General features: G+C 48.3%; 6 protein-coding genes across 6 annotated transcripts; 4 read left to right on the top strand and 2 right to left on the bottom strand.

The window, feature by feature from the left end:
• Positions 1-3,967: 3,967 nt before the first annotated feature.
• Positions 3,968-5,368, top strand: BO87DRAFT_312756 (uncharacterized protein; the record flags this gene model as incomplete). Its single annotated transcript, XM_025619592.1, has 3 exons — positions 3,968-4,223; positions 4,284-4,561; positions 4,619-5,368. Coding segments are annotated over 3 exons (1,284 nt in total), but the record flags the coding sequence as incomplete, so codon positions are not given.
• Positions 5,369-5,662: 294 nt separating this feature from the next.
• BO87DRAFT_427791 (uncharacterized protein) lies at positions 5,663-6,169 on the top strand (the record flags this gene model as incomplete). The annotated part of the gene is made up of 3 exons (XM_025627423.1): positions 5,663-5,802; positions 5,873-5,955; positions 6,015-6,169. 3 exons carry the CDS (start codon positions 5,663-5,665, stop codon positions 6,167-6,169), a joined length of 378 nt encoding a protein of 125 aa, XP_025477883.1.
• An 853-nt stretch (positions 6,170-7,022) lies between these two features.
• On the bottom strand, positions 7,023-9,093 carry BO87DRAFT_427790 (pseudouridine synthase PUS2; the record flags this gene model as incomplete). Its single annotated transcript, XM_025627422.1, has 4 exons — positions 7,023-7,233; positions 7,313-8,521; positions 8,587-8,794; positions 8,868-9,093. The coding sequence occupies 4 exons, from the start codon at positions 9,091-9,093 to the stop codon at positions 7,023-7,025; spliced, it is 1,854 nt and encodes a 617-aa protein (XP_025477882.1).
• A 203-nt stretch (positions 9,094-9,296) lies between these two features.
• Positions 9,297-11,168, top strand: BO87DRAFT_362972 (putative transcription factor TFIIE complex alpha subunit). Its single transcript, XM_025621655.1, has 3 exons — positions 9,297-9,635; positions 9,700-9,795; positions 9,871-11,168. Exons 1-3 carry the CDS (start codon positions 9,541-9,543, stop codon positions 11,039-11,041), a joined length of 1,362 nt encoding a protein of 453 aa, XP_025477881.1. The 5' UTR covers positions 9,297-9,540; the 3' UTR covers positions 11,042-11,168.
• A 4,904-nt stretch (positions 11,169-16,072) lies between these two features.
• On the top strand, positions 16,073-17,696 carry BO87DRAFT_388389 (uncharacterized protein; the record flags this gene model as incomplete). The annotated part of the gene is made up of 8 exons (XM_025624856.1): positions 16,073-16,101; positions 16,150-16,231; positions 16,306-16,694; positions 17,038-17,116; positions 17,250-17,301; positions 17,353-17,360; positions 17,517-17,564; positions 17,688-17,696. 8 exons carry the CDS (start codon positions 16,073-16,075, stop codon positions 17,694-17,696), a joined length of 696 nt encoding a protein of 231 aa, XP_025477880.1.
• Positions 17,697-18,049: 353 nt separating this feature from the next.
• BO87DRAFT_460663 (putative ubiquitin C-terminal hydrolase) lies at positions 18,050-26,978 on the bottom strand. Its single transcript, XM_025629025.1, has 11 exons — positions 25,948-26,978; positions 25,728-25,881; positions 22,903-25,636; positions 22,674-22,835; positions 21,874-22,620; positions 21,720-21,823; positions 21,473-21,672; positions 20,847-21,410; positions 18,650-20,785; positions 18,539-18,595; positions 18,050-18,480 (listed from the first exon to the last, which is right to left on the bottom strand). The coding sequence occupies exons 1-11, from the start codon at positions 26,588-26,590 to the stop codon at positions 18,416-18,418; spliced, it is 7,566 nt and encodes a 2,521-aa protein (XP_025477879.1). The 5' UTR covers positions 26,591-26,978; the 3' UTR covers positions 18,050-18,415.
• Between the last annotated feature and the right edge of the window lie 690 nt (positions 26,979-27,668).

The raw sequence follows: 27,668 nt of genomic DNA, 5'->3' as shown, positions 1-27,668 counted from the left end.
TACATGCTTAACCGCTGTCCTCCTTGGTGTTTTGATATGGTGGTGGTTTTCTAACCGGTGAGTTCTACGGAGATGATACGATTTATAACCCATACATGTCAGGCACGATTGCTGACTTGGCTTACAGAAAGGCAGTCATTGATTTTTCAGTGACTCGACACGCCGACACAGCGCAAGAACTTTAAGAACTGGCAGGTATGCTGAATATACCCAGTCTTTGATGCTGCGTATACTAATATGATTGATTATACTAGGTACTAGAACCGCGGGCGCTAAAGAAGATACTACCGAAAGCGAACATTCGAAATCAGATGGAGAAAAGCACGAAAAAGGAAAAGAGGGCGAAGAAGGAGAAGAGGGCGAAGAAGGAAAAGAGGGCGAAAAAGGAAAAGAGAAGAAACCTACAGACGAAGGCGGAGCAGGCCCTAGTCAGAGAAGCGTCCAAAAAAGTGATAAATTAGGAACCTGGTCTGACACACATGATGAATCTCATCTCTATCAACATCCCTCCATAGCTGCGGCATCTTGAATCCTCGTTGCCAATGTGACCACCATTGCGATATACAGTAACATGTTATTTCCTCGCTTTCAAAGTATTCTAAATAGAGTGAAGATGTTTCTCTCAGTTAATATGAGTAGTTTCGGCCTGTACGTCAATTGACCGCTTCACAATGCAGTCTTGTTTCCCTCAAAACATTCAATACCAACAGTGAGTAACACTCGATCCTGTTGGGTTGAAGTGAGTAAATTTTCATTTAATTCTATTTCCTCGGGAGATCCAGCACTTCCAGTATTGGGTTGAAGTGAATTGGCCTACCCAGGAGCGACTTAAAAACTCCCTTCTTCCTCACCTCTCTTCCTCTTCCTCTTCCTCTTCTCTCTCCCACAGGTCTTTTGATTCTTTACTCTCCCCTGTCTACTTCACATACATCCTCCTCTTCCGATCCATTTCCATCTTGCTAACACTTCCTCCATCAACATCTATCTCTCTTGATTCTCGGTTCGAGAATCGCATATAGCCAACAAAAAGAAGAAAAAAAAAAAAGGTCCCTACATTTTCAGGCCTTAGTTCACCTCTGTCTATTTCTTTCTTTTCTCTTACCCTGTCTACTTCACATACATCCTCCTCTTCCGATCCATTTCCATCTTGCTAACACTTCCTCCATCAACATCTATCTCTCTTGATTCTCGGTTCGAGAATCGCATATAGCCAACAAAAAGAAGAGAAAAAAAAAAGGTCCCTACATTTTCAGGCCTTAGTTCACCTCTGTCTATTTTTTTTTTAACTCTCCTCAACCTGTCTACTTCACATACATCCTATTCCGAATCCATCCCAATCTTCTTTTTCTAACAACCATATCTTGACTTATTCTACGCTCATACCCAAGCAAGATACTCACGTCTTTTGACCGCTCTGGGTACTCCATACTTTGTGTCTGCTATTCAGTATTCAGTACACAGTTCTTATCACGAACCAGGTAAGCATTCCAGCGTCGAAACCAGCAGTACAACGACTATAATAACTCTCCAAGGCAGAATCAAACGATGGCGGGCCCCGGAAGAAAGCTCAGCCCAATGGCTCTAGATTTTATTCTGCACAGTAATGAAACCGATCAGATGGGAGTCACCGAGGAAGGCGAATCTGCCAAAGATGCCGATCAAATGGAAGCCCCCAAGACAGATGCATTTGCCAAAGATGCACAACAGGTAAGCTAGGCCAGACATTCCTCATGGTATGCGGGCAATCCCTGATGTGGTCTACTAGGTTGACGATGTGGAGAACTTCGACGAGCCCAAAGCAGGTCCGCAAGGAGCGAAACTGGCTGTAGAGGAGGTCAGTAATATAATGTGCCGGACCATTTCTATAGCTCAATACTAACTCTGGATTCAGGACGAGATCGAAGAATTCTGGAAACCTGATGAAAACAGCGAAAATATTGGAAGCGGCGCTTTCTCGGTAAGTCATCCCCGTCGCTTAGACACGACCAAGTTTGTCGATTTGAGAAGCGCATTACTCATACTTTTTGGATGGTACACAGACAAGGGAAAACGAAGATCTTCGCATTAAGGAAAATAACCAGGATGAATCTCAGAACATTCTAATTGCAATGGCCAGGGGCAGCTCCGCAGAAGCGCTTTATTTCAAGGGCCCAAGAGAACGGTGGATTCGTTTTTGTCTTCCCGATGGCGGATTTTTGCCAGAGAAATCTACTTTCTCATATGGGGATACGGCGGTCTGCTTCAGGATCATCGATCGGGACATTGCATCAAAGCTCTCTTTTGAGATATTTGCGACCGAGGAAATTTCGAAAGTCAAGCACGAGTTGCACCCAGAGAACGTGGTGCACTCTGCACGACTGGAATTCTCATTGCATATCGATGGGAAGCAGCCTCGATGTGTCCTGGACTTTGACTTCGAGAAACATTTCACAGTCAAGGCAACGGAAGGACAGTCCGGAGTCGAGTATGAACATCCATGCTATATTGACGTGGAGTTCACCACCATTGGCGGCGTTTCCTATGGTGTATACCATGAGAATGTTTCGCGTCTCAATGACCCAGCCAAGAGAGTGTTCGAGCATCTACAGCTTCTGACATCTCGCAACAACCGGGAACCGAAAACAGTGAAATTCCGGGTCGATCTAGATCCCGCGAAGATGGACCATATAACCTCTTTTCTTGATGCCTTGGGTGGTCTATCGGGGTATCTCCCCAATTCCAAGGCGTTCCACCCATATCGCGGCCACAGTGGTGAGCCCAGAATCATATTTGGCCAACAAGTGCCTAGGCTGTTGGTAGAACAAGATTACGGATCCTCTCTTGTGAAGTTTAGACCAACGGACTTTTTCCATGACATCGACGAATACGTGATTAAATTCGCGTATGGAACAACAATCGAGTGGCGGCGTCAATACGAACAAGTCAAAAGGTTACAGGGGGTTCCATGCGGTATTCGAATCACGAGGGTTGGATCTACCATTATGGCCCACGTTCGTCCGGATTCCAATCAAATCAAAGACAACCTATTGCCAACCGAGATAAGAGGAACCGAGGTCCTGTTACCGGAATATACAGACGTGAATCTCACTGTCAAAGTTCCCCAGGTCGCAGGACCCGCCGCTGAGTGGAAAGTCAGTGGCTTCACGGTCGCTGACTATAATGAGAATACGTCACCTGACGAGTTAAACATTGTTCTCTACGGCGGAAGGATTGGCAAATTGCTCAAAGAAGAATCCACTGTCAACTATGGGGGAATCATGAAGTTCGATATCAACGAAGCCCCTATCAAACGACAAATTAATGCGCTAGAGAAGCTGCGCTCGGGTGAGGGTGGAGTCCACCGATGGCATGACCTTCTCCTAAACCAAGAAAACAGCGCTTTGAAAACTGTGGACCTCCTAGAGGGAATCGAACAGAATGTGATTAACTCAGCACTGCGTCGTCTTTTGGAGTTGAGAGCCTGGACTCACCAGCAAAAGGCAGCCTTCAGATCTCTTCGCCTGACAAAGGCAGGTTGTTCCCTTTTGGAGGGTTATCCAGGTTGCGGCAAGACCACCGTTCTCGCTGCGGTAGCAATATTTCTTTACGACTGTGGTTTAAACGTCCTCCTCCTCGGAGCTAGCAATGCCGCCGTGGATGCCCTGACGGATCAACTCACCGCACTGCGTAGCGTTCATTACGTGCGTATTCGTCGTGGAGAAATCGAGAGCCGGTCCAGAGCATCTGCTTGTCCACGGGATTCCGATGGAGGCGCGGGCCCAACTAATCTCGAGAACTACACCAATGCCGAGAAACAAAGTGCTCTCGTCGGGTTTTTGCAATCTCTCAAGGATATGCAATCTCAAAAGGGCGTGGGTGTTGATGATTATACTCTCCCAACTTACATCAAGGAAAAATGTACTGAGAGTTTGAACGCCGGTGAAAAACTGCCACTAAATCTGGCCCCGGGAGCAAAAAAAATGATACTGTGGTTCCGGATGGGATTACCGATTTGAACAAGTATGACATCCAGGATGCATATGAAGTTGTCAATAACTACTTGTCTAAGCCAAAAGATCGACGCCCGGGCCCTTCTTCCCCAGAGGAGGACGCAAAATGGCTAGCAAAGGAGACCGCGTTCAAGAAGTGCTGGGATGCCATTGGTGAACTTGTGGTCCAGGATGCATCCATTGTAGCCTGCACGCACAATCTAGCCGGCACACCTATCGTCAGGAGAAATCTTGGTGCAAACGGGAAGAAAATTGTTATTATTGCAGACGAAGATGGACAGGCTCTCGAGCCAGACGTGCTGATACCTCTCGTTTCTCTAGACAGGCCGGGGGATGTTCTAGGAACAATAAGAGGGGGTGACCGACAGCAACTCCCCCCCCTGGCAGTTACAGCGTCTGAGGTCCCCGGGTACAACGAATTCGGATACCAGATGGGAAGATCGCTATTTGATCGACTTCGTCGCTCCCAATTCCCCTTCACACTAGTTTCTGAGCAACACCGCATGCAGCCGCGTCTTTCAAAATTTCCATCCGCTTTCACCTACTATGGGAAAATGATTGACAACCCGAGCGTTCAATCGATTTCCATGGATACTAAGTTTTCAGATGCGCTACTTGGTTGGTTCAAGACCAGAGTGCCAGATGTCAATTTCAAATCGGGCATGGAACTCATCGGCGTCAATGTGATGGATGGGGAGACTGTGGTTAATGACAGAACTCGGTCTCGTTCAAATCTTGCCAATGTCACTATCGTCATGGAGCTCGTGGAGTTTCTTCTTCGTCGTGACGTGCTCAAAGGAAAGACTTCCACTATAATCACGACATATGCGGACCAAAAGAAACTATACATACGCCGCATGATGAAACTGTCCGAAAAGCTCAGTATCGCTTGGGAGGATATGGTGAAAATAGCAACAGTCGATTCCATGCAAGGACATGAAGCGGACTTCATCATATTGGATTGGGTTGTGGACTCGGGGGAAAAGTCCGAACTGGGCTTTGCCTCAGACAATCGCCGTGCAAACGTCGCTCTCACAAGGGCTCGAGCGTGTCTGATCGTTGTAGCGAATGGGGCCATCCTCAATAACGACAGGCTCAGTGAAAACAAGCCGCTGGACGTTCATCCCGAAATCCTTGTGCACTGGCAGAGTCTGGTCAATCAGAGTCTCGTTGTGGACGTCCGCGCTGGCCTGATGACTAGTGATACCGACGACGCATATAACTTTCAAGAGACCCCCGCACCGACCGATGATGCTGGTTTTATGGCAAGCACTACTGACGATCAAGAGAACATCTATCCTGGCGAAGAAGAAGCTTGGAATGCTCCTTGGGGCAATGATACTAGTGCCGAGACTTCGACTGGCTGGGAGAATTGGTGATGGGTTTCAACCCGAGTCTCGTCTCGTTGTATCCTTGTAGGTACGTGGTTTTCGTGGCGACAGTCGCTCCTTCCCTTGTGTCTTCCTGCCAATCCAGAGAACACTCTAACATAATATCTTCGATTAGCAGGTCCAGGAATTCCGAACAACCATCACTGCCAACGTTGCTTGTTCTTTTACCATCATCACTGCAATTATTAAACACTCTTCTTACGATCATCACTTCGATTATTGAGCACTACGTTTACCATTATCATCGTTTATTACTACAGAACTCCGCCTTTCTTCTCAATCATGCCTGCCATTTCCAATAGCGTTAGCCCATCCATGCCAGGACCATGGTGGACCGCCATGGTCAGTTATGTTGTCGCTACGTGCTTGACTGCTCTTCTCTTTGGTATCTTGATCTGGTGGTACTTTTCCATTCGGACTAGGTGAGTTCTACGGAGATGATACGATTTCTAAAACATACATGTCAGACACGGTTGCTAACTCCGCCTACAGAAAACCAATTGTTGAGTTTTCTATAAGTCGACAAGCCGATACGGCACAAGAACTCCAAGAACTGGCGGGCTGGACCCCTCCTGGTATGCTGAAGATGTCTAGTATTTGATGCTGCATAAACTGACCTTGTTGAATAAACTAGGCAGTAGTACCGCGGGCCACAAGGAACACACCGAAACTGAAAATTTGGGATCAAACGGTGATGATGGAAATGGTGAAGGCACAAGCAAAGTCGAAGCAGGCAGTCGTGAAGAGGATTCCCGACTTGGAAAAAAAGCCATGAAAATCTCGTGTTAACGTTGACCTGCTGCACGTCACATTAGCTTTTAGTTTGTCTACAACGCGCAACTCGAACAATTTGCTTTACTTTGCGTGTATTATCAGCTTTAGTTTGATGCTCCACTAGGGAACAATCTCAATTCAATCAGTGAAATACTGAAATCTTTAACCCAACTTGTGTAATTCTTGTTCCAATGTCAAACGTAGCTAATGCCAGATAAAACATCAGGTTCGAAGACAACTGTGTGCTATGAAAGTAGTATTCTAAGTAAGCCGCTCAGGATGTATGGTATAAGTGCTTCATTCCATTGATATTTCAATATTACTGGAATGCTGCACTGCTAAGCAGTTGTCGTGTGTCGAAGCAGGCGCACGTCAACCCACCAACTAACTAAACTATCCGTCCGTCCTTCCTCGGAACTCAACCATCAAAAGCATGGACGACACCACCATCACCACGGAGACACCTTACTGGCCGGCTTCACATCAAACCCATCGGCGGCAGGCTACGGTCATAAGTGGCAGGTGCTCGAGCAGCTGTTAGCGATGTGTCGGCGGCGGCGCCTCCGAGAAAGCACAAAAGAATCAAGCTAAGCTACTACTATACATGCTGTTCATATGAGCAAATCTAGCGGCGAGACAGTGTTGGCACATTAGACAAGTTGGTACTACTACAGAGAGATATTCAGGAGAGCCGTTCATTGTGCTACTACAAGAACATCTCATCGGGGGGCGCTTCCGGGGTAAACCAAGGGAAGTCAGATTTGTGTTGCTTCTATTTTAGAGGATCGTAGGTGGGTGGTAACTGGCTTTCAGGTATTATAAAAACTAACATCAGTCATTCATTGTCGACAGCACGTCAGTTATCTACCTAACCTCCCTCTTCCCCTCCGTTCGGGGGAGCACCCTCATCCTCCGACGCACCGCCCTCTACTTCTGCCAGCGCCTCACGCTGCGACTTCTTCTCCTCCGTGCCATTGGCAGGAACCGAGACCAGTCTCGCCGCATTGATACCACCCGACGTGACGTAGAGAAATTCCTCTTGCGAGTAGTGGTCAAGGTGACCGAAGAAAGCGGAGAAACTAAACGGGAGATAGAGTCATTAGTTTGGAATCAAGGAGTGTAAATTTGATCAAGGGGAAGAGAGGAGAGGACACGTACGCATGAGTTTCTTCTTCCTCACGGAAGATACGATCGTAGATCTCACGCTGCTTAAACTCATTGATGGTATCGGCATGCTTGTCAAAGTCGATGGGGTCTTTTCCGGTCTCGTGGGTCTTCCGGTTATACGAGTCGAAGACGGGCCGTTCCAGAAGCAAGCCTAGACCAGGCGCCTTAGGGATAGCGATCTTATTGGCACCGTAGGTCTCGACAATGCGCTGGGGATCACAGCCGCAGCGCACGACCATGGCAGCCATGGCAACCATCTTGCGGATCTGGTGCATCATGAAACTTTGGCCGTGGACCTTGAGGCTGAGCCATTCCGTGCCGTTGATGATAATGGGCTGTTCGGCCATCTTGAAGGACTTGATGTGACGTTTCGAGGACGGGTCGGCGTGGGTTTTTTGGATGGTGTAGTTGAAGAAGTTATTCGTTCCGACGTACTTGTCCAGGGCTTCTTGCACGCGGGCCAGGCGTTGGGCCGGGATCCGGTAGGCCCTCTTCGCCTGGAGGTAGGCGGCTTTAATGGCCTTGACGGTCTCGAAGACCTTACGTCGGCGCGCTTCTTCGGCCTCGTCGTTTTCGGCGGCTGCGGGCTTTTCTTCAGTAGATGGCCGTTCGGTGGTTTCCTCCAATGTGGGCTTGTCTTGTGTCTGGAACATGTCGTCTTGCGCGGACCGGTCCTCATCGTTCAGGTGGAGGACCTTCTCAACGAGCTTGCGGATATCCTCGGGCGTGTTGTCGAGGATCGGTCGGACGTACTTCTCGTCGGTCTCTTCCCAGTAGCTCGCTACCTCTTCCTGTCGGGCCTTGTATCCCTCCATGTCACCTTCCTTCTCGGCGTACTCGACGAGTTTCTTACCCAGGTAAGTGCTGGGGTGAGGCGGCAGGAAACAGTGGGTTGGGATGAGGTATTCGTAGATGCGAGAGTCGCACAGCTGATAACTGCTAAACGACTTGTTCGTGACGAGGATGTCCCATACGCGAATCTGCGAGCTGAGCTTCTCATTGATCTTCTGGATGATGTCTTCGTCTTCGACAATCAGCTTCAAGGAAACAATGTTTCCCGCGGCGTGGACACCCTTGTCGGTACGCGCGCATCGCACCAACGATGACTTCTTCGGATCGGTTGCGTTGGCCTTGGAGATGGCGCCGGCCGCCACGAACGCCGCAAAGAGCTCTCCTTCGATGGTCTTTTCCGTTTCACTCCTACCGACAATCAGTAACAGCTCCGATAATGCTTCGAGATAATTCGCAAGGATCCGTAACTTTACAATTGCATGCCCTTGTATCCGGTTCCCGAGTATCCCAGCAGCACGGCGACCTTCTTCTTAGGGCGGCGCTGCTCGCTCTCGATATCCTCCTGAGAGAATTGCGTCGCATACACAGGAGCCCTGACCTCCTCTCCATTCTCAAGCTTGCGACGTTTCGCTTCCTGCTGAGCATCGTGGCGGGCTCTCTTATCTACCATATTCCGACTTTCTGGGTTAGCTGGAAGTCAGACAATCAATTGCTCAACCCAAATATTTCGGATCGGGGTTTTTGCACGACATACCTCCACTCGGATCGTCCCATATTCCGCTTCTTACGACCTCGATCAGCTCCGCCTCCGGCTTGCGGAGGTCTTCCTTCGTTATTGTCCATGGGATGCGACGGGCCTTAAGCGATCGTAGGTACTCAGGAGAATAGAATCGCGCTTGGGGGGTGCGCAGAGAAGTGCGCGCGCCAGAAATTGACAGATGGGGGACCAAAGAGCGTCGCAGGATAATGTGGAGCGGCATGGGAAAAGCTGCTTGTCGATGCGCTTTTCTGCTCGCCGTTTCTTTCTGTTGCCGCATTTCTATCTCCGCGCTAGTCCGCTTGCGGGGATGTGCATGCCCCAGGCAGAACAATGCATGTATGCCTGAGGTGTCAATTATCTCCGCCGGCTTCATTCATTCAAACCTCTTCTTCTCTTTCCTCTCTCGCTACTCAATCCCCTCACCCTCCCTGCGCGATTTTTGTCGACCTAGTATATACTACAATTGAGCTCTCGTCATATACGTCCGTCCCACCAGTAGCTCTCCCACAAAGCATGGTGATCTTGCAGCGCCGAGCTTGACACTGGAAGACAAGGACATTTGCGCCGGTTGCGCCAACTGAATCTCCAGCTTGACCACCACCTCGCCATTCCCTCTTTGTATTATATTCCGCCTCTAAACACCACTTGTTAAACTACACCAGCTACCATGGATCTCGCAAACACTCTCATCCGCAGCGTCGTGCGCGCCTTTTACGAGACCCGCCACATCCTCGTAGTAGATGCGCTCTTCATCCACTCCGTGTACGTCCCGCGCCGATATCATCGCATCACAACGGACACTCCATGCTGACCTGATGATCCATAGTCTACACGCAGAAGATCTTGCATTCCTCCTAGGTATGCAACAAAAAGACCTACGGAAACTCTGCGCCAAGTTGCGCGAAGACCGCCTCATCTCCGTGTAAGCTACACCCACGCCTATACCAACGTCACCCTCACGGAGAAACCACCGACGCTGACAATCACCCAAAAATAGGAGCACGCGCGCTGAAATCCGTGATGGCTCAACACGTCCGGTGAACCGCGAATACTACTACATCCCACTGCACCCCGTCGTCGACGCGATCAAATACAAAGTCTCGAAACTCACCTCCACAATAAAAGCACAATACACACCCAGCCAAGAGCGCAAAGAATACATCTGCCTCCGGTGCGGCTCCGAATGGACCGAACTCGACGTCCTCAGTCTCTACAGCGAAGAAGGCTTCGAATGCCAAAACTGCGGGGCGATCCTCGAACGTACCGAAGATGTCAAGGGCGCCGAAGGCATCGACAGAACCGGACACGAGAAAAACAGCAAACTAATGAACCAACTGGACACGATGCTCAAACTCCTCAAACAAATCGACTCCGTCGAAATCCCTCCCAATGACTTCGACACAGCCTGGGACCATAAAATTGACGTCGCCCGGAACCAGCAAACCCACCCCACGCGAGCAGCAGTCATCGTGCCCTCGAAGCAACAACAAGAAGCCGTCCGCGGAAACACCAAGACCGATGCTACCGCCCTCGAAATCTCCCTCACCTCTAGCGAAGAGAAATCCGCCGCCGAACAAGCCGCCGAAGCGGCGCGCAAAGCGGCAGTCGAGAAACAGAATGCCTTGCCAGTCTGGCACACCCACTCCACGGTGACCACGTCAGCGGGCAGCGGGCCGCAGATCAAATCCGAGACCGATGTCGACATCAAATCGGAGATTAAGGCCGAAGACGAAGACCGGAAACCGGAGATCAACGGTCTGGATGACAAGGTCGCGGCGTACTACGCTGAGATGGAGCGCGAGAAGGCCCTGCAGGCGCAGGAAGATGCAAGCAGTGCGGAAGAGGACTCGGATGAGTTCGATGAGTTTGAGGATGTGGGTGTATCCGCTAGTGATGCGGGTGCTTCTCCTGCTGTCAATGCCACGCCTACGCCTGGTGGAGGCCCTACCAGTGCGCCGATGCAGCAGAGTTCGACTGCATCTTCGGTCGGTATCAAGCGGGAGTTGGATACGGATTACTCGAGCGTCAGTACGTCTCAGACAGCAGCGGCGACGCCAGCCACGGGAAGTGATGAAGGACCGACGACGAAGAAGATCAAGACTGAACCGGAGGTCAAGAAAGAAGAAGAGTCGGATGAGGATGACGATGAGGAGTTTGAAGATGTATAATATTCGATTATTGCGTGACTTGTATTTCGCATCTCGGTATGGGCGCGGGCGCCCTCACCCTGTTTATTCCAGAGTCTTAACGGCCAGGACGTATGATAGATGAATGTAAAGTGAAGCACCTTCTGGAGAGGGGACCGAGGCTTATGATTCTGATATTTCGTAGAGAACAGGATGTCCTAGCTCGCATTTGCTGGCGAACAAGGCCTTTGGCGGAGCACGCCCCAACATTCGGAGGTACAACGTTGTTTGCCAGTTGGCAGATTTACTTGGAGGGAATACGCAAGTCATCAGTACCGATCGACCAATAGGAGAGGCGGTGTCTGCAAAAACTTTAGGGAACACTCAATCAGAAGAGACTTGGGGAACGACGCAACTTTGCCCATGCTATAATATATATGATTTGATACAATTTGACCGACAAGTCTATCATTTGATGTGGGTGTCGAGCTACTGAACACATTCAGGCGATAACAACCTGCCATAAGTGGTTTCCTGAACTTCTCCTAGCTTGTCCGAGGTTCCAAAAACTTGATGTCAGCTTTTGATTTTTGTTCATTGCTACCATCTTGGTAGTGCTCGCTTTGATGTACACGCTCCTTTTCAGCTGCTGTAAGGCCTACCCTCGCTGATAAAATAGTCCCCGGATGTGGCACAACCGCCACAGCTGCACCTCAACAGGTAGTAGCTAGGAAGGAAGAGAGATATGTGCCGGGGAAATATCATTCTACGTTCTACGTTAGCAAATATCGTGGTGAAACCGATGTGTTCCATTATCTCTAGTTTACCATATCAATGTATCAAGTCTGAAAGACGTGCCAGTCTTATCAGAATAGGAGCCATCACTTGAGCAATATCAACCACCAAAAAGACTACGTTATGTCTAATCAAGGCTAGCAGGTTTAATACTGGGCATACAATTCGTGGAAATTTAGATCTAGACTATTCTTTCCTTGTGTGATTGAGAAACGTATCAAGAATCATATTATTGTCGAGTGCAGAGTATTTAGATGGCCATGATTATTGACAGGCTTATCATATAGTCACTAATCCTGCTGACTGTATACTGTTCTCATAACTAATCCGCTTTTCCTTGAGAACCTATATGAAGAGGAGGTTTCTGACGGTTTGCCACGCGGTTTTCGTTCACCCCTGTAATCCGCTATATTAATATGTTGTATATAAAGACAGATTGTCTTAAAAGCCCGCTCGATAGTTCAATGTGGTTTCTTTTAAACACCCTAAGGAATTTTTGACATCTTTTCCCCACTTTCTATATTTTCTGGGCATAACACCATACAAAGTGATGCCCTTGAAAACAGGGATACGCGCTTTGTGTTTCAAGAGACGCAGCTCTTTGAGAACAACAGCTTCAACGACTTAACGAATAAAAGGCTCTTTCCTATAGTCAGTTCTGACACTGTCGGAAAGCATTGCTGGAAAGTATGCGGAGAGACCATGCCCCATCCCGAGTGTCTGAAGCTTCATGTCAGCCTTCGGCAAACTGCAACGATGTACTCCTTTACTGAATATATTTATATAAATATTCTATTAGCAAAGAAAGTCGCATGTTATGCCAAAATTCAGCCATTTGGCCTTTGTCATCCACGGTGATGAGGTTCCATTGTCGTAAAGACCCTGTTGCAGGATCATCCGACTCGGAAATATGATCAATATTAAAACATTTCCCAGTAGAATTATGGAAAAATGGCCATTTTTGCCAAAATAACAGGCAGTAAGTCTGGCAAGCATTTCCTATCCTTGACAGTCTAGCCAAAATCATTTCGATAAAATCTTTTTCTGAAAGCTTTGCCAGAAGGTATATAGTACCAATGTCTTCTCCCAATCCTGCAACTTGGGAGGAAGTCTAAAGTTCGTACTGTTATGCGAGGAAGAATTCGTAATTACCAAAACATTTTGTTGTCTTCTTCCCAGTAAATATCTAGCTTTTCCAACACAGCTTACATCAGAGGACAACATGATCGATGTAAGTATGACCTATCTTAGTCACGAGCGAATGAGGCAGCAGGCTGCTGCCCTTGAATCCGAACTTCATTGACATTTGAGACCCGTGAAGCAAATTTGCCGCAGTAAGGGTTCCAAATCCTTGTAGCTGACCAATCTTGGTAATATAAAACAAGATTTAAAAAAGCTTAGAGATTTACATATTTATAAATACTGTAGGTGTTATCATCTTGTCATTCTTATAGGTAAATATGAAGACGGGATAAGTACTGAGTCGTACTCCGCCACTGATTCACAAAGACGTGGCTTATGCAGCTTTTCTAGTTTCTGTTAGCTATAATAGCCCCTTTCACAATGTACCATAAATGATATGGTGCCAAGCTGTCGAAGCCGCATGGCTTCTGTAGGTAATAGTTAGAAAGAAATCTTTTATTATTCAATAATAAAGACCATGAAGTTTTAAAGAAGGCTCAAATTTGTGTTAAATTAACACAGGCAAGGCAGTCTTGCAGGTTATCGGCATATGGAGCCTGCCTTCCGTTTTCTTGATTTGCTAGATTTCGGAGTCTTTACTAGACTCTGAAGTGTACTGTAGCTTGTGCTATAGTATCTTTCTCCAATGATTTCTGAATTAAAGACGCAATTTCTTATCTTTGCAAAGCTTCAAAACCAAAAATAAGTATTGGAATCTTTGATATGACCGAGGAACTTCCGAATCCTCAAGGAAGCGATGTTAACTGTTAAAACAGTCTTATAAAATTGAGAAAGATATGCTTCGAAGATAAATATCTGATATAACACACTTTCTTGCCGGTAGGCTTTCTACCAGCTGTTTCGCCTGAGATGTCGATATGGTAGCGGTATAGCTGCTTGCCTGTTTGAACTCAGTTCAAAATATTTTGCGTACAGCGTGACAGGCCGTCCCTGGGTTCACGACCTCCACAGATAGCAGAGTGCTTACTGCCACCTGAGTCGCTGGAAGAACCACTTTTACTTGCAAGAACGGTTTCTATTCCAATAACGTTTCTGATCTTGTTGTCCGTGGCCATCTCGGCCCCAATGTCCAAACGGAGGACGCAATGTCCAAACGGAGGACGCAATGTCCAGACCAAGCACGCAATGTCTAGACTAAGGACGCAATGTCCAGACGGATGACACAATGTCCAGACGGAGGACGCAATGTCTAGACAGAGGACGCAATGTCCAGACGGAGGACGTAATGTCTAGACGGAGGACGCAATGTCCAAACAGAGGACGCAATGTCCAGACAGGACCAGATATACATGTAGAGGAGCTTTATTAAAGCTATATACTTTTTCGGACAAAGATGTCTATTAGAGTCATATCCTTTTGCTTTAGGATAGCTTCGACTAGAGGCTGAGTCAAAGATGCATAAGACATTCATATCAACGAAAGATTATTGATGGTTGAAGCGTAGTATAGTAAGGTGCCTTGAGATAGTTGTCAGTAGAAAGATAGTTTTTGCTGGGGAAAGATGGGGACTTTTATACCCCGGGACTCCCCTGGCGTTGTGAATGCTGGATCTGGGCGTGACTGAGCAAGAGCTCGCAGAGTCACAGCTATGAGTCTATTTCGTGAATCCCAAGGCCATAAGAAGGCAAGGAGGCGTCATTGATTTGCTTTTGCAAATGAATTGGCTCCGGATTGGTGAAGTGAACCAATAGGTAATTGTGCCTATGAAGGGTTTCCAGGATCCATGTAGATGTTCAGGGAATGCTCATAGATGAGTCTTCCCTGAGCCCGAGCCCTAGGTTACGCCAGGCCAGTTAGTCAGGTCTTGAGACAATGCTGACGGACGTTCAACACAATGCAGGACGCCCCTATCATGCCCAATTTTACTCATCAATGAAGCAACGCGTGAAATCAATGGTGATTTATATAGGTAGTTAGGAAGCAGAAGGTGGATAGGGCCGGAAGCAAAGAAACGTGGCATAAGGTAACTAGTCGGCCCTTTCCTTTCCTTTATTTTTTTTCATCGACTTATCTTGTTTTGGGGGGGGGGGGGAATTCCTGGTTTTCTCTCCCTGCTTCGTCGAATATTCCCTGCTTCGTCGAATATTCCCTGCTGAGTCGAATATTCCCTGCTGAGTCGGTTATTCCCTGCTGAGTCGGACATATTGTGAAGCACCTGTTTATCTAGCATCTAACTAGTGGGTACAATTGGGTCAAAGATTATGAAATAATTAAATAAACAGAGCAAGGGGTAAAGAAACAAAGAACGGAACATTCATTAGCTGAATGGACTGAGTATCCACTCCTGTACTGCGCGAAAGGTATCATGGCCCCAGAAACAGTGCACCCACATTTACCTTTTTGCCGCTTGTAAGACAAGCTGCGTCAATCCATTTGGAGACTCCCAGACGAGGCCACGCAACCCGACGGAGGCGCTGGCGGAACTGAAGCACAGGCCGCGCACAATAAGATTCCTGCTTTTGACAGGGCTGGCCGCTGGCTACCGCCAATATAACAGCTAGTGCCCCCAGCATTAGAAGCATTCTCCGCAGTGGTATCCGCGAAGAAGGAAGCAATCATATCGCATACCGCGCTTATAATTGGCAGAGTGCATGAAAAATGGGCGACGTGGCAGCATCCCATTTCGCTGCTTAATCAACCCTTACCTTCTTCCAGCGAATACATATGACAACAACCACTACGATATCTGCCTGTGTGCCCCTAGGAAGCCAGTGGATTGCAAGAGGAGAATACACTGGATCTTAGGACACCTATTCTGACAAACGGACGGACTATACCTACGGGGTCCAAGCTACAAAGCTATATAGAATCGGGAGGCCATAAATAAGGCCTAGGAAGACCTTGATGGCCAACGATTGTCTTACGGCCGCGTTTTTGGACTATGAGCGAGCGGGTTCTCGAGGGTTAGCTGACGTAAAGGGGAAAAACAAAACGTAGGCTGCCCGTGGTTGTTGTTGCTCTTGCCTTATCCTCGGATATGGCACAGCCAAGGTACCCTTCCGGGGTCGCTAGGGGCTGATAAAAGGAGTCCCCTTCTTTTCCCGTATTAGATACTAGCATATGTCTACATTGGACATGAATGTTCATAAGCAGTACATTTTCATGTAGGTATCGAATATAAGATCATAATTACAGTTCTTTCTACCTCCCAGTATTTGGCTTCCACGTATATCAGGTATCAATGTCTACGGGGACTCTCTAGATGGTATCCTTGCACGATGGGCTTTCTGGCCGGTAAGCTTTCTCCCAGCTGCGTCGCCTAAAATATCGATATGATAGCGGTACAGCTGCTTGCCTACCGACTTCAGTTCAAAATAGTGTTCACGACCTCCACAAATAGCATAGTGCTTATTGGCACCGACAGAAGCGATGGTCGGATCACTCTTGGGTTGAAAGTCCAGGATGGTATTCATGACCTAAATAATATCGGTCTTGGATGCAAGCATGGCAGCAGTATCAGAAGATGTGAGATAGTTCAGGAGGTCGGATGGGTTGAGGGTTCCTGTATATTAGCACCGTCTCACCCGGTAGACCTTAGGATCCTAGGGGTACTCGTCCTCATATTCATCCCGATAGCGAACATCTTATTCAGCGGCCTCCTGTTACATCAGAATCTTCTGGTTTGCAATAAGCGTGGATACATAGTCGGTAACAACACTGTTACGGAACTGAGCCAAATGTTCTTCAAGAAACAATCGTACGATGTGACCCATCGAGATTGGCACTGTGCAGCGAGCCACCCATGTCCCTGAAGAACATACGCTTGTTTTTGGCGTTCAAAGCAATCAGATTCCTTCAAGATGCTTTGCGCACCAGGATCTTGGCTTCCAACTTATTCAACGGCACACTGGAAAGATCCACCGAGTTCACTATGTTCCCCAAGGAGGCTTTCCACCGTCCATCCGATACAATGTCTTCTGTTGGGACACATATCTCACCGTCGCCTGACTTACTAGACCTGATATATCTGTTTTAAATCTAGCGGTTAGTGTTTTGACGTCTTACCAAGCATGGTCTAATTGCACGATGAAAATCTGCAGAACATGTGTGTATCCGGCAAAAGACGTACATGAGGGGGGGAGGGAAGGGAAACCAGATTGTGAGAAGTCCTTGCCTAGTGTAAGTACAGAAAGAACTAGAGATACAGGATATATATGCTCTGAAACCTAGAAGATGTAGTTCCCAAACATGATATAGCACTTCTCTGCAGTTGACACGATAGGCATCTGAAATGAGAATGTCAATTGTCTAGACAAGCCTGTGGGCGGTGATGCTGGAGTACTCACGGATTCTACGTGCTGGGTGTATGTAGATCTGTTATATAATTCCCTGGATAGTTAACTAAGTTTTCCTAGTTAATAAGGTTAATAAGCCTGAAAATTCTTTCTAGTTTTTTTTTTTTTTTTTTTTTTTTTTTTTTTTTTTTTTTTTTTTTTTTTTTTTTTTTTTTTTTCCGTCCCTCGGTCTTTTCGCCTTTTCCTTCTCATTCCCTTAACTAAATGAGTAACACTTCGTGTAGCTGTTCAACCTGTTCTATAACTGGGCTAGTAATTGTCCCCTGCAAGAGGTCAGTTTGAACCTGTCTATAGTAGAGCTGTTCTGAGAACCCAGTCATCTTTCCAGTACTGGTAATAATATAGTTGTCAACCCCCTTCCCAATACTCAGACTATAAAGATATAGACTTTATAGGTTCTGTAAGGTTTGCTGCTCAAGCGGCTGTAGGATTACCATGTATCTATTATGATTTATTATCTTTGATGAAATCTAGAAGTTCAGATACGGCTTATATAGAGTAGTACCAAAGCCCACATGGGAATAATAATCGTAGCTTTAGCTCAGCGTCACTTGCACATGTTTCGTGCAAAAGTCAAATAAACTACACTAGAAGAATCAGTTTTATCATCGCTCTTCTAGCCAACAGGAAGCCAAGGCCATTTGCCGAATACAAAGTTGGACATTTAGTGCAGTTTGTTTATGACGTCCTAGGTTTAATCTTTCAGGAAGATGGCAAAAAGCACATAAGGCCAGGGCGCATACACCAAACAGCTGCTCACGAAGGTCGGCTTTGGCGTTCAGTAACGCAAGCCTATGGATCATCATCATTGCAAGGGTTCTAAAGCTAGCTTCCTCCCAGAAAGCACAGAACAGACCATCCCTATAAAGGCGCCAAGTCAAAGTCCCCCCTTGCATTAACACATGCCACGGAAACAGAAACCTCCTCAAGCGAAAGACAGTACAAGCCAACACACAAAGCAACCTTAGCCGGAACAGAAGCAAAGGCCCAATTCTATTAGAGCCTGGCGAGAAGAAAACGCCGATAAATGCAGGCCAGAACCACGCAAAAAGGGTTTTATCATAAATCGTCTCTCATATGTGATACAATGAACCACCGCGGAGGCATTACCAGATGCAAGGTTTCACGGAGATCCTGCCAGCCCCATCTCCGAATCACTGGCCATGACGGAGTTATCCTCCCAGTCTTCTGCAAGAGGAAGTCAGTGGCTGAAATAGACGTGGATGGCAAAGTAATCACAACTCACCGGATGCTAGCTCTTCCGGGACTTCAGCAATCAGGTCCTCAACAGCTGCAATGGTTTCTGTAGTCTTCCGTTAGTAACAATAAACCGAATATGATTCTGAAAATATCGTACCCTGGGCTTGCAGAATAGCCTCCTGGTCTTCTTCACTATCACCAAAATACGTGCTTAGGCAATGTTCCACCACAGTGCGGATGGATTCCACTGCTCTGGGATCAACGCCAGAGCCTGGGACATTGACATATGCTTTCCGCAATCGGTTGATGCTCGCGTGTACCAATTTCTTGGCTACTTCAGCCTGACGTGTCTGCCAATCGTCACCTGCCTCTTCCGCTTCGCCGCTGAATAGGATTTGCCGAAGGACGTCCAGCGTCATGTTGCGAACCCCTCTATCGGGGAAGGTTAGCAAGGGAGGAGCCCACTCTGGGATCATCTCGATGAGATGGTTCAAAAACCAAGCTTCATTGAGTTTAAGCCGATCGTTGCGACTGCCCATAACGCTCGTGAAGAAGACGATATGCTCCCTGCCACCGCTGTCATTGATAGAATCAACCCCCTTGGCGACGAAGTCAATCAGACTGACGATTCTAGCCTCGTCAGGGCCTCGTCGACAGAATATCAAGGTTGCCTCTAGGAATGGCGCGCAAAGACTGGCCGGTGCCAGTCTCAAGCCTTCTTCCAGGGTTCTACAGATTGGATCCATAAGACCAGCATCAGGCTCTGCGTCCACAAAAAGAGTAACGATATTCCTGCTTGCCGGTGGACTGCTGTTATGCGTGAGAACTGTTGTCAGAAACGACAACTCTTTGCTCTTCCCCAGCGGCCGGATGAACATGGCCTCCGACATTGTAAGAGTGTACCTGCCGTCTGGCAGGGTTCGTCTTTTATCATCTTGGCTCGGCGGAACAGTGAGGTCAATGCGTGCTATTAGGTAGGCAAGGAGATCCATGAGTCGTTTGTAGGAGAATCGCCTGCCCTTCTCCATGAACTTGATGATGAAAGCGTACTGCCGTCTTAGGCGCTTCGAGTCCTCATGGTCTAGCCAAACGATTTCAAGGCATTTGAGGAGGAACCCATTGTTGAGAATTATGCCAGTTTCGTATTGCCCAAAGTTTGCAAGCATCGACAAGAACTCGAAGTAATCATCCCAAGAGCGGCTCGCGGTATGCAGTGTCGACCACATGCTTTCCAGAGTTCGCACCACGTTCTCAAAGCTATTCAAGTATCTCATCTTCCATACTTCCTTCTCGACATCCTCGTCATCTGCACCTTTCTGAAGCCCTTGGAGTTTTGAAAGAGAGCAGATTATGAGCCTTATCGAGTTGCTGCGGACGGCCGGATGGGGACTCCTTAGAACCAAATTGCGGGTTGCTGACGGCTTGTTTTCGAACCACTGCATGATTCTATAAGCCGCCATCGGCACCTCGGAAATGACCGTGAAGAGCAGTGTAACAAATGCGTCCAGGCCCAACGGTTCCCTTGACCTCGAAAGTAACTGTTCTAATGTATCCAAGGCAATGAAGATCATAGACTTGTCCAATTTGGCCTTGGTATCACTCCGGGGCCCCTGCTCTTCAAGGATCATGGAAAGCAGATATCGAACGAAGAGAGCGTGGTATGGGTCCATCAGACAGTAGACACGGATGAAGATTTCGTTCTCCATCACAATATGGTTAGCGAGTTCCCTAGGCAAGGACACACCCACAGGGTGTTGAGGCTTTGTTGGTTTGTAAATCGCCTTCTCTGCCTCCATGCTAGAAGCACGTTGATAGAAAAGCATATAGGCGTTCCACACCTTGTTGAACCGGACCTGGCCCATGGCCGAAGACTGCCCGGAGTCGTTATGGCCACCAAAGCACTGGTCAGCGAGTTTTGCTTGGTCAAACCGGCTAACATCAGAATCATTGAACTCGACCCAGGAGCCGCCAGCTCCAGAAGTAGGTCTCTCACGGATGTAAGAGTAGTAGTGGCCAGATTCAGCTGTACCACTGTGAACCAAGACGCCAACGAGTTCAAAAATGTCCTCCTTTACTTCGGCTGTCTGGTCTGAAAGATATTCAACTTTGTACGGGCTCATGTCGATGAAGTCCGGGAACTGGAATTCATCGTTGATCTTGCTTCGCAGCATCGTAACCATGTCAAAGTCAAAGCGCTTTAAATGAAATATTAGATTGTCAGGCACATCTTTCAGGCAGGCCCGCTTAACTGCATCGACGTGGCGTCCACACAATGTGCAAGAATACTTGTTATCTGCGGACACAATACTGTCAGTGTGGTGTTCGTGTGTTTGACGGTCCAGAATATCACTTACCTCCCTGCATGATCTCCCCTTCAACGTAGGCTTGCAGACTGTCTTCGAGGCTCGCTTTGTCTTTGATTTCGCATTGAATAGCGGAGAATGGTTCAAGCCGCTCGGAGATATGGGGGCATTCCTTAGACTTGATTTGCTGGACTAGCTGCCCGCCATAGAACGACCGGAATCTTTTCTTGCTCTCGTTATCTGAGATCTGAGCCTCCCATCTGTCAAAAAGAAGATTATAGAACTCGTCAACATCCATCTGAATAGTGACGTCGATGGGTTCGTTGTCATAGGTGCGTATCGTGTCGACAAAAGCCTGTGAGTCAACGCTCTTGCTCCAGGTCTCCTGCATGTGCCCGAACAACTTCTTCGTCTCATATAGCAGCTTCTGAGATCCGTCCGGGTCCTCAAGATCGAGCTGCAGTATGAAGTCACGAAATCCAACGTTCATGAAAAGCTGAGTCAGAAGGGAATTCAAGTAGCAGGTGTTTGAAAGATTTTTGAGCCCTGCATAACCTTCTGGAGACCGGAGCATCTTATACCGGTCGAAGCCCCAAGCGGGAGAATAGGTGTAGTCTGTAGGGCGGAATATCAGTCAGCGATAATACAGATAAGAGAAAAAATGCAGGAGTTCAGACCTAGTGGAATAAGATCCTCAAGACGCTCAACGATTGTGGAGTAGTTGTTCTCATCGAGTCTGCAGAGTTGACATAGTATACTATACAGCTCCTGTCGGGTTTGGGTGTGCATGACAGGAACTTGAGGTACAATGAGATCGGTGGAGGGTGACGAAAGGTCGGGGAAGAGATATTGATCGAACAGGCTCTCGGCGAGATCGCTGCAAAGTCAGTATAGAACAATGGACACAACTGTAGCGAAACTCACAAAGTGTTAACTGTAGTATCGTTAGAACCTGCCAGCTCCAGGCATATTCTCAGAAGACGAGCGAAGCCCAGAATAAGATGGTCTACAGGCTCGCGGCCAACAAACTATAAAATAGGTTAGCGAGTCAGAGATTAGAGTATAAGAGAAGACTGACCTCTTCTGTTTGATGGCGCAGCATGGTTGTGCTCCACTGCTTCAGGTATTGGCTCAATGAAAGGTCATGCGGTGATCTCTCAGCGACGGAGCGGAAAACCAAATTGGCAATTTCGAAAAACTCCTGGCATTGAGCTGCGTTATCGAGCGTCACAGGGAAAGCCTTGTCGAAAGCATTCCAAATCTTTGCAAGGATCTCAATTCGAATGGCATTGTCAGAAGCAGGTGTGTCTTGTGTGCCCTGTGTCTCAGAATCAATTGGCTTCGTCGATTTCCTGAGTAACTTGGAAGGACTACAAGCAACAGCAATATTCTCTGCAATGCCTTTCCGGATGGGCTGGCGATGCTCCTTCAGAAGAAGTGAACAAAGGAGTTCATCAAAGTGCGGTTGTTCCTTGACAGCCTCCCAGAAACCCAGATCCCGAACTGAGCCCTCCGTCAGGACAGCGAACGAGTTGCAGATCAACTTAGTAATGCTTGTTTCCGAAGGAGAAGAGATAGGTAGAAGCCGCGCAGCTTCCATGAAGTGGAAAAGTCGCTGAACCAATGCCGTTGGATTCGGGACCACCGGCGCTTCACCGGGAATAGCTGGTCGTACCAGAAGCGCATAAAGGAGGCACTCGACCATGTGCGTTGCAACTAAAAGTTTGGTGGGACTATCTTTCAAGCCACCCGCCATCTCAGAACGCGTCAGGGCAGAGACTAAGACGCGGATGCTGTGAGACACATAGTCTTGATTTGGTGATGCCTAACAACGCGACTTGGTTAGCGAAGTACACCACAGAGTCAGCATACCCTTACCTCGAGAGTTTCTTCACGTAACGAAACTGAAAGCGCATTGACCGAGTAAAGGAGACTAAACGGCTTGTCCATAGGGAACATCTCGTCCTCACTCTTATCCGTCGACTTTACCAACTCCAGAACCCTGTCCTGGGGAGGGAAAACGACGAGAAAATCATATATCTATGAATTAAATCAATAAAAAGAAATGGCGTCTACCAGAGAGAGAAAGAGAACAGGGTATACACACCTCACGTGCTAGATGGTCCTCCAGGACAAGCAGGTCGTACAGGTCGTCAAAATGTTTCAATACCTCAGAATCAACCAGGGTCAGGGACTGGCGTCTACCAGTCATGGCCAGTTCACGACTTTCTGGGTCCCGACGGATAAGGAGTAGGCCTGAGCCGAGTTTTAGATCTCGAATGGTAATGCTGGGCTTCTCAAGGAGATCGATCCTCTGTCCACCAGAGATCGTACTGAATTTGGTGAAACCTGTGACCCGCACGAGGGTCTCTGCGAGCTCCGCAGCGGTTGACAAATCCCCAATGTGCAATGACCGGACTTTAGACTGGGTGCCTCCATTGAACGTTTGGTAGCGGATATCAATTGCATCCCCTTGGATCGGTTTTCCAGGTGAATCGAGAGGCAGGCTTTGTGGCGGACTGTACTGAGGACGACACCGTAGCCCCTGTAGGAATCGGCGAAGGAAAAGTAATGAACGGCTGAATCTGAGCTCCTCCGCCTTGATATTGGTATCGGATGCAACTGCGTCCATGGATGCGTCCTGAATAGTGTCGGAGTTGTCGCGGGATTCCTTCAACCTCGATGCCGCAGACTTGAGCTGGTCCACGCAACGGTCCACCAGAGCAATGTGGGTAGCCTCAACAGCCGATCGTGGAGACCGGTTAATGATGCTATGATCAAGATAAACCTCAATTGCAAAAGTGATCGCGTCCGTTTCAATCGTACCAGGGGGAGCTGTGAGAATAAAGCTCCATATCCGGTCCATTCCCGGTATCGCTACGACCTCGTTCTCGCCGGCAATTGATGGGGGATTGAACCGGACCTCATAATTAATTGTCTGCTTCGCGAACTGAAGAACCTCGGGAAGATAATCTTCAGCAGGCGAGAGCTCGGGTAGGTAGACTTGAATACAGCGTTCAACGAGTGAGTTGGCTTGAGCACTATACCGGGCAGTTGCGCAAAGCATGTCCCAGAGGGCACGTCTGCCCTGTTGCGCAAGAGACTTTGACATGAAGACTCTACGCCAAAGCAGATCACCGAGATCCGGAGTTATTGAGTCCGGGACCATATCAATGATCCGGGCCAGCATATGGACCCTTGACGAAAATCCGGTCAGAGAAAACGGATCAGTAAAGTCGGTCTGGTTCAGGTCCACAGTATGAGCCAACTCCGTGATCACTAAGCGAGTCAGGTCGAACTCCTCGGCAAGCTTGCGAAGTTCCAAGGAATCATTGCTGGGGAGAAGGGCGTTCAGGGCCTGGATGCTGCCCACGGTGAACTGGTTCATTTCAGCGATGTCTTTGAGACATTGCTCATATATCTCCATTTTGTCAACCTCACTTAGGCCGATGTCCATAAAAGATTTCAGCTGGGCTGCTGCGAACTTCTGGAGAAGGGCCTTGTGCTCGACAGGGAAGTCATTGGCACCAGCGCTCTCACGGATCAAACGCACGCACAGACGAAGGGGAATTGCATCCGCATGAATGCGGTTCTGGGTCTCACGGTGACTTCTATCGCTGCATTTCTCTCTCACCTGGTGGAGAAGCTGTTCACAGAAATCTACCATTCGTGCGTCGAAGCGTGCCAACGGAAGATCTAGCAGCTTCGAGCACACGTAGATCAAAGCCGGCGAATTCGAGGTATGCATCTGAAAAGTCTTGCTCAACATGCCTAAGACCTCGGATACGGTTCGAGGATCCGGGCTTTCTGTTACTGTCTCCCATATCGTGTCTGTGTCCGCATCGGTATACGTGGCGGTGACGACGAGAAACCCGACAATATTTCCGCTTCTGCTAATGAGCTGAGGGTGAGAATCAATTCCCACAATGTACTCAACGATCCGATTTTGTCGCAGGAAGCCCACGAGATAATCAACCACAGGGTGAATGGTGCCTTCAGTATTTCTGTGGATATGTTGCCTCCAGATATGGACGAGTTCTGCCTGCATTGTTTCGACACCAAAAACACGCAGCTCCATTCGTCCATCCATAATGTGTTTCTTCAGGACGCCAAACTTCCAACCATAGAAAATGATAGAGGAACGGTCCTCAGGGGTTACATCTTCTGAAAGCTCTATCGCGAGATCCTCCGCGATTTGTGAAGCAAGCTCTAGATCACGATTGCATAGCGTGGTATAGGAGAAAGCAATGTGGCGTAGCATGGAGTCGCTTGTCTCACTCGATACCCAAGGAGACTTCTTGGTTATGTGAAACTGGTATTTCTCATCTGCGGCGCGGAGCAATGGGTAAGCACGCCTCATAGTGCGAGAGCAAATGGAGGAATTTATTAAAGCCTCATCGGCGTGATACCTGCGCCGTTCGTTCCCTGACTCTATCAGGTTATGCACGATATTAACTATCGCAATCAGAGACGTTGAAAGTTGAGACCAGCGGGTAATCAGATTCAGAATGCAGGCCGCATGGTCGGACAAGTGTTGAATGATATCTAAAGCAGCAGCAACCTGGTCGTTCGTACGAGCGACCAGATTCGCCACGTCCGATCCATGTATATTCTCCATGGTGCGGAAAAACGGAATATTGCCTAGCTGCAGAATCCAACCCAGTGACACCAGGTAGGGTTTCGATAAGGGGTCTGATATCTGGGCCTCGGCATCATCCACAGCCTGGGTCAAGAGGATGGTATCTAGGTCAATGACATGAACAGCCAAATGAGCGAAATCAAGGAAGAACTCTTCTAGACAGGCCCATACCCCCCGCCCCTCATCCGGCAGGAGCTCCACGCTAAGAATATGTTAGTACTTGGGCTTTGCGGGGTTGATCGGCAAACTCGATAGAGTTTCTCCAAGGCCAAAAACACGTAGAAGTCACTCACACTCTGCGCAACAAGCTATCCACAACGCTGGGTAGCTCCTCCCAGAAGTCCCGGTCCTCCGCCAAAACTTCATGGGTCAGCTGATCTAGATTGTTTGCGACGTCATCGAACCAAGCTTTCACGGCAACAAAGACCGGGGTATCATGTTGGGAGCCTATAAAATAACAGTCAGAATCGACACGGCAAACGCCAGGGTAAGGCAATCGAAGAAGCGCTTTACCTTTCTCAATCATCGTACATATCTCCTCCAGATTTTCCCGCGTCTCATTTCCCATGAAAAGTCTGGGGAACGTCTCCACCAGCGGCGGCTGGTCATGCAGCTGCACTACCTCTGGGGTTTCCGGTTCGCGCATCGCCTCGCCCAACGACTTCCAACTGGAGGTATTCGGGTCCTGATCCATATCTTCCAGGTCCGCCACCTCTATCTCCGGGCTCTGTGTGGGTGATGATGATAGCGATATGGCGGTGGAAGCGTCGAGGCCGGTCCCGCCTGCTGCGGACTGAGTGGGAAGATCACGGCTTGGATGCTCGACCGGGGAGTCACCAGGCTCAGACGCCATGTTGTCGTTGGGCACAGGAGACTTCAGCTTTATGACCACTCGGCTGGCCGGGCGAGAGGAGGGAGAAGCGTCCTGGCCCGTTGTGGCAGGAGCATCCGGGATGTCGTTGGGGAATCGAGTAGCGGCGGTTTCGTCGGGAATGGACCTAGACTCGCAGGTACCACTCCCACTGTCAAGACGAGGGCGTTTCCGGGTGGATTGAGGATCCGACTCTTCCATGGGATGACCGAGGGGACGCGTCGAATCAATCGAGGAGGTTGTTTCAGGCGGGGTGCTAGAGCTCTCTAGCGGGGCAGCTGCCATGACATTTTCTTAGCCCGGCCGATGGGGGACGCGACAAGACTGTGAATGGAGAGGGGGGAGGGATTGAATCTAATTTAGCTTTAGGGGAAGATTGATAAGAAGAAAAATGACGGCAGACCGAGCGCCCGCACACAAGGAAGGGAGGTGAAATGTGTGGGAGAAAGAGAAGCAAGTCGGGTTGCGGATAAGAACAATGCGGGAAAAGGAAAGCCAGCTGAGAGGGGTGAGTGGAAGAGGCAGCGATCGGAGAAGCGATAGCTGTTCGGACACCCAAGGAGGAACTGGAGTAGAGAGAGTGTGTGTGAGGGCAGGTCGATGACCGACCGAAGCTGAATAAACAGCTACTAGCTGGAGGGGGATAGAGGGATGGGTGAACAACTGGTTCAAGTAAAATGCGACAGTGAAGAATTGAGATGGAAGATGAGCAGAGCAGCAGAAGAACTAACTAACTGAAAGGTCCAGCTCTGACGTTGCGGTGGAGCAACGGATTGGCGGGTGTTCCAGGGCGAATCGGGGATCGGCCTGGAAAGTGGTTGGATGGTTGGATGGTTGAAATGATGGATAACGAACTTTTCTTTACTTTCCAATTTCTATCGCTCTTTGATTCAATCGACCTATTTATCATTCTTCTGGTTTGTTCTGCCGATAAAATATCTCCAATCTCTGGAATTATCTTTTCCATCTACAATACGGGAGACTCCGTCCATCAATTACTACTACCTACTCCATGATACATCCCCTTTTGATTTTCATCTGCAGCGCTAGAAGATAGTCACTAACTTTGGTTGGTGGGGGGAAAAGCCAGGATCACATCTGCCTAGTATTAGGGGAAACTATAGTCGCTACTGTTACCTGGAAGCTTCCTCAATCCGGTTCGCTGAAATAATTAATTGTGCTACCAATTCTCGTATGTATGCGTAGTAATGATTCCCCTCGTTTCTCACGCATGGAGTAAGAATGGACACGGTCTGGACTGCCAACAAAGCGAAGATCAATCTCACCTTGAACCGAATACTGGACAAAAAGGATCAAATTAACACTCAAAAAAAAAATCACACTAAAATCCATCGGTGCCATT

The sequence above is a fragment of the Aspergillus neoniger genome, assembly GCF_003184625.1.
Source record: "Aspergillus neoniger CBS 115656 unplaced genomic scaffold BO87scaffold_24, whole genome shotgun sequence".
NCBI lineage: Eukaryota > Fungi > Ascomycota > Eurotiomycetes > Eurotiales > Aspergillaceae > Aspergillus > Aspergillus neoniger.
The sequence above is the reverse complement of the archived record's forward strand: the minus strand, read 5'-3'. Positions and strand labels throughout refer to the sequence as shown.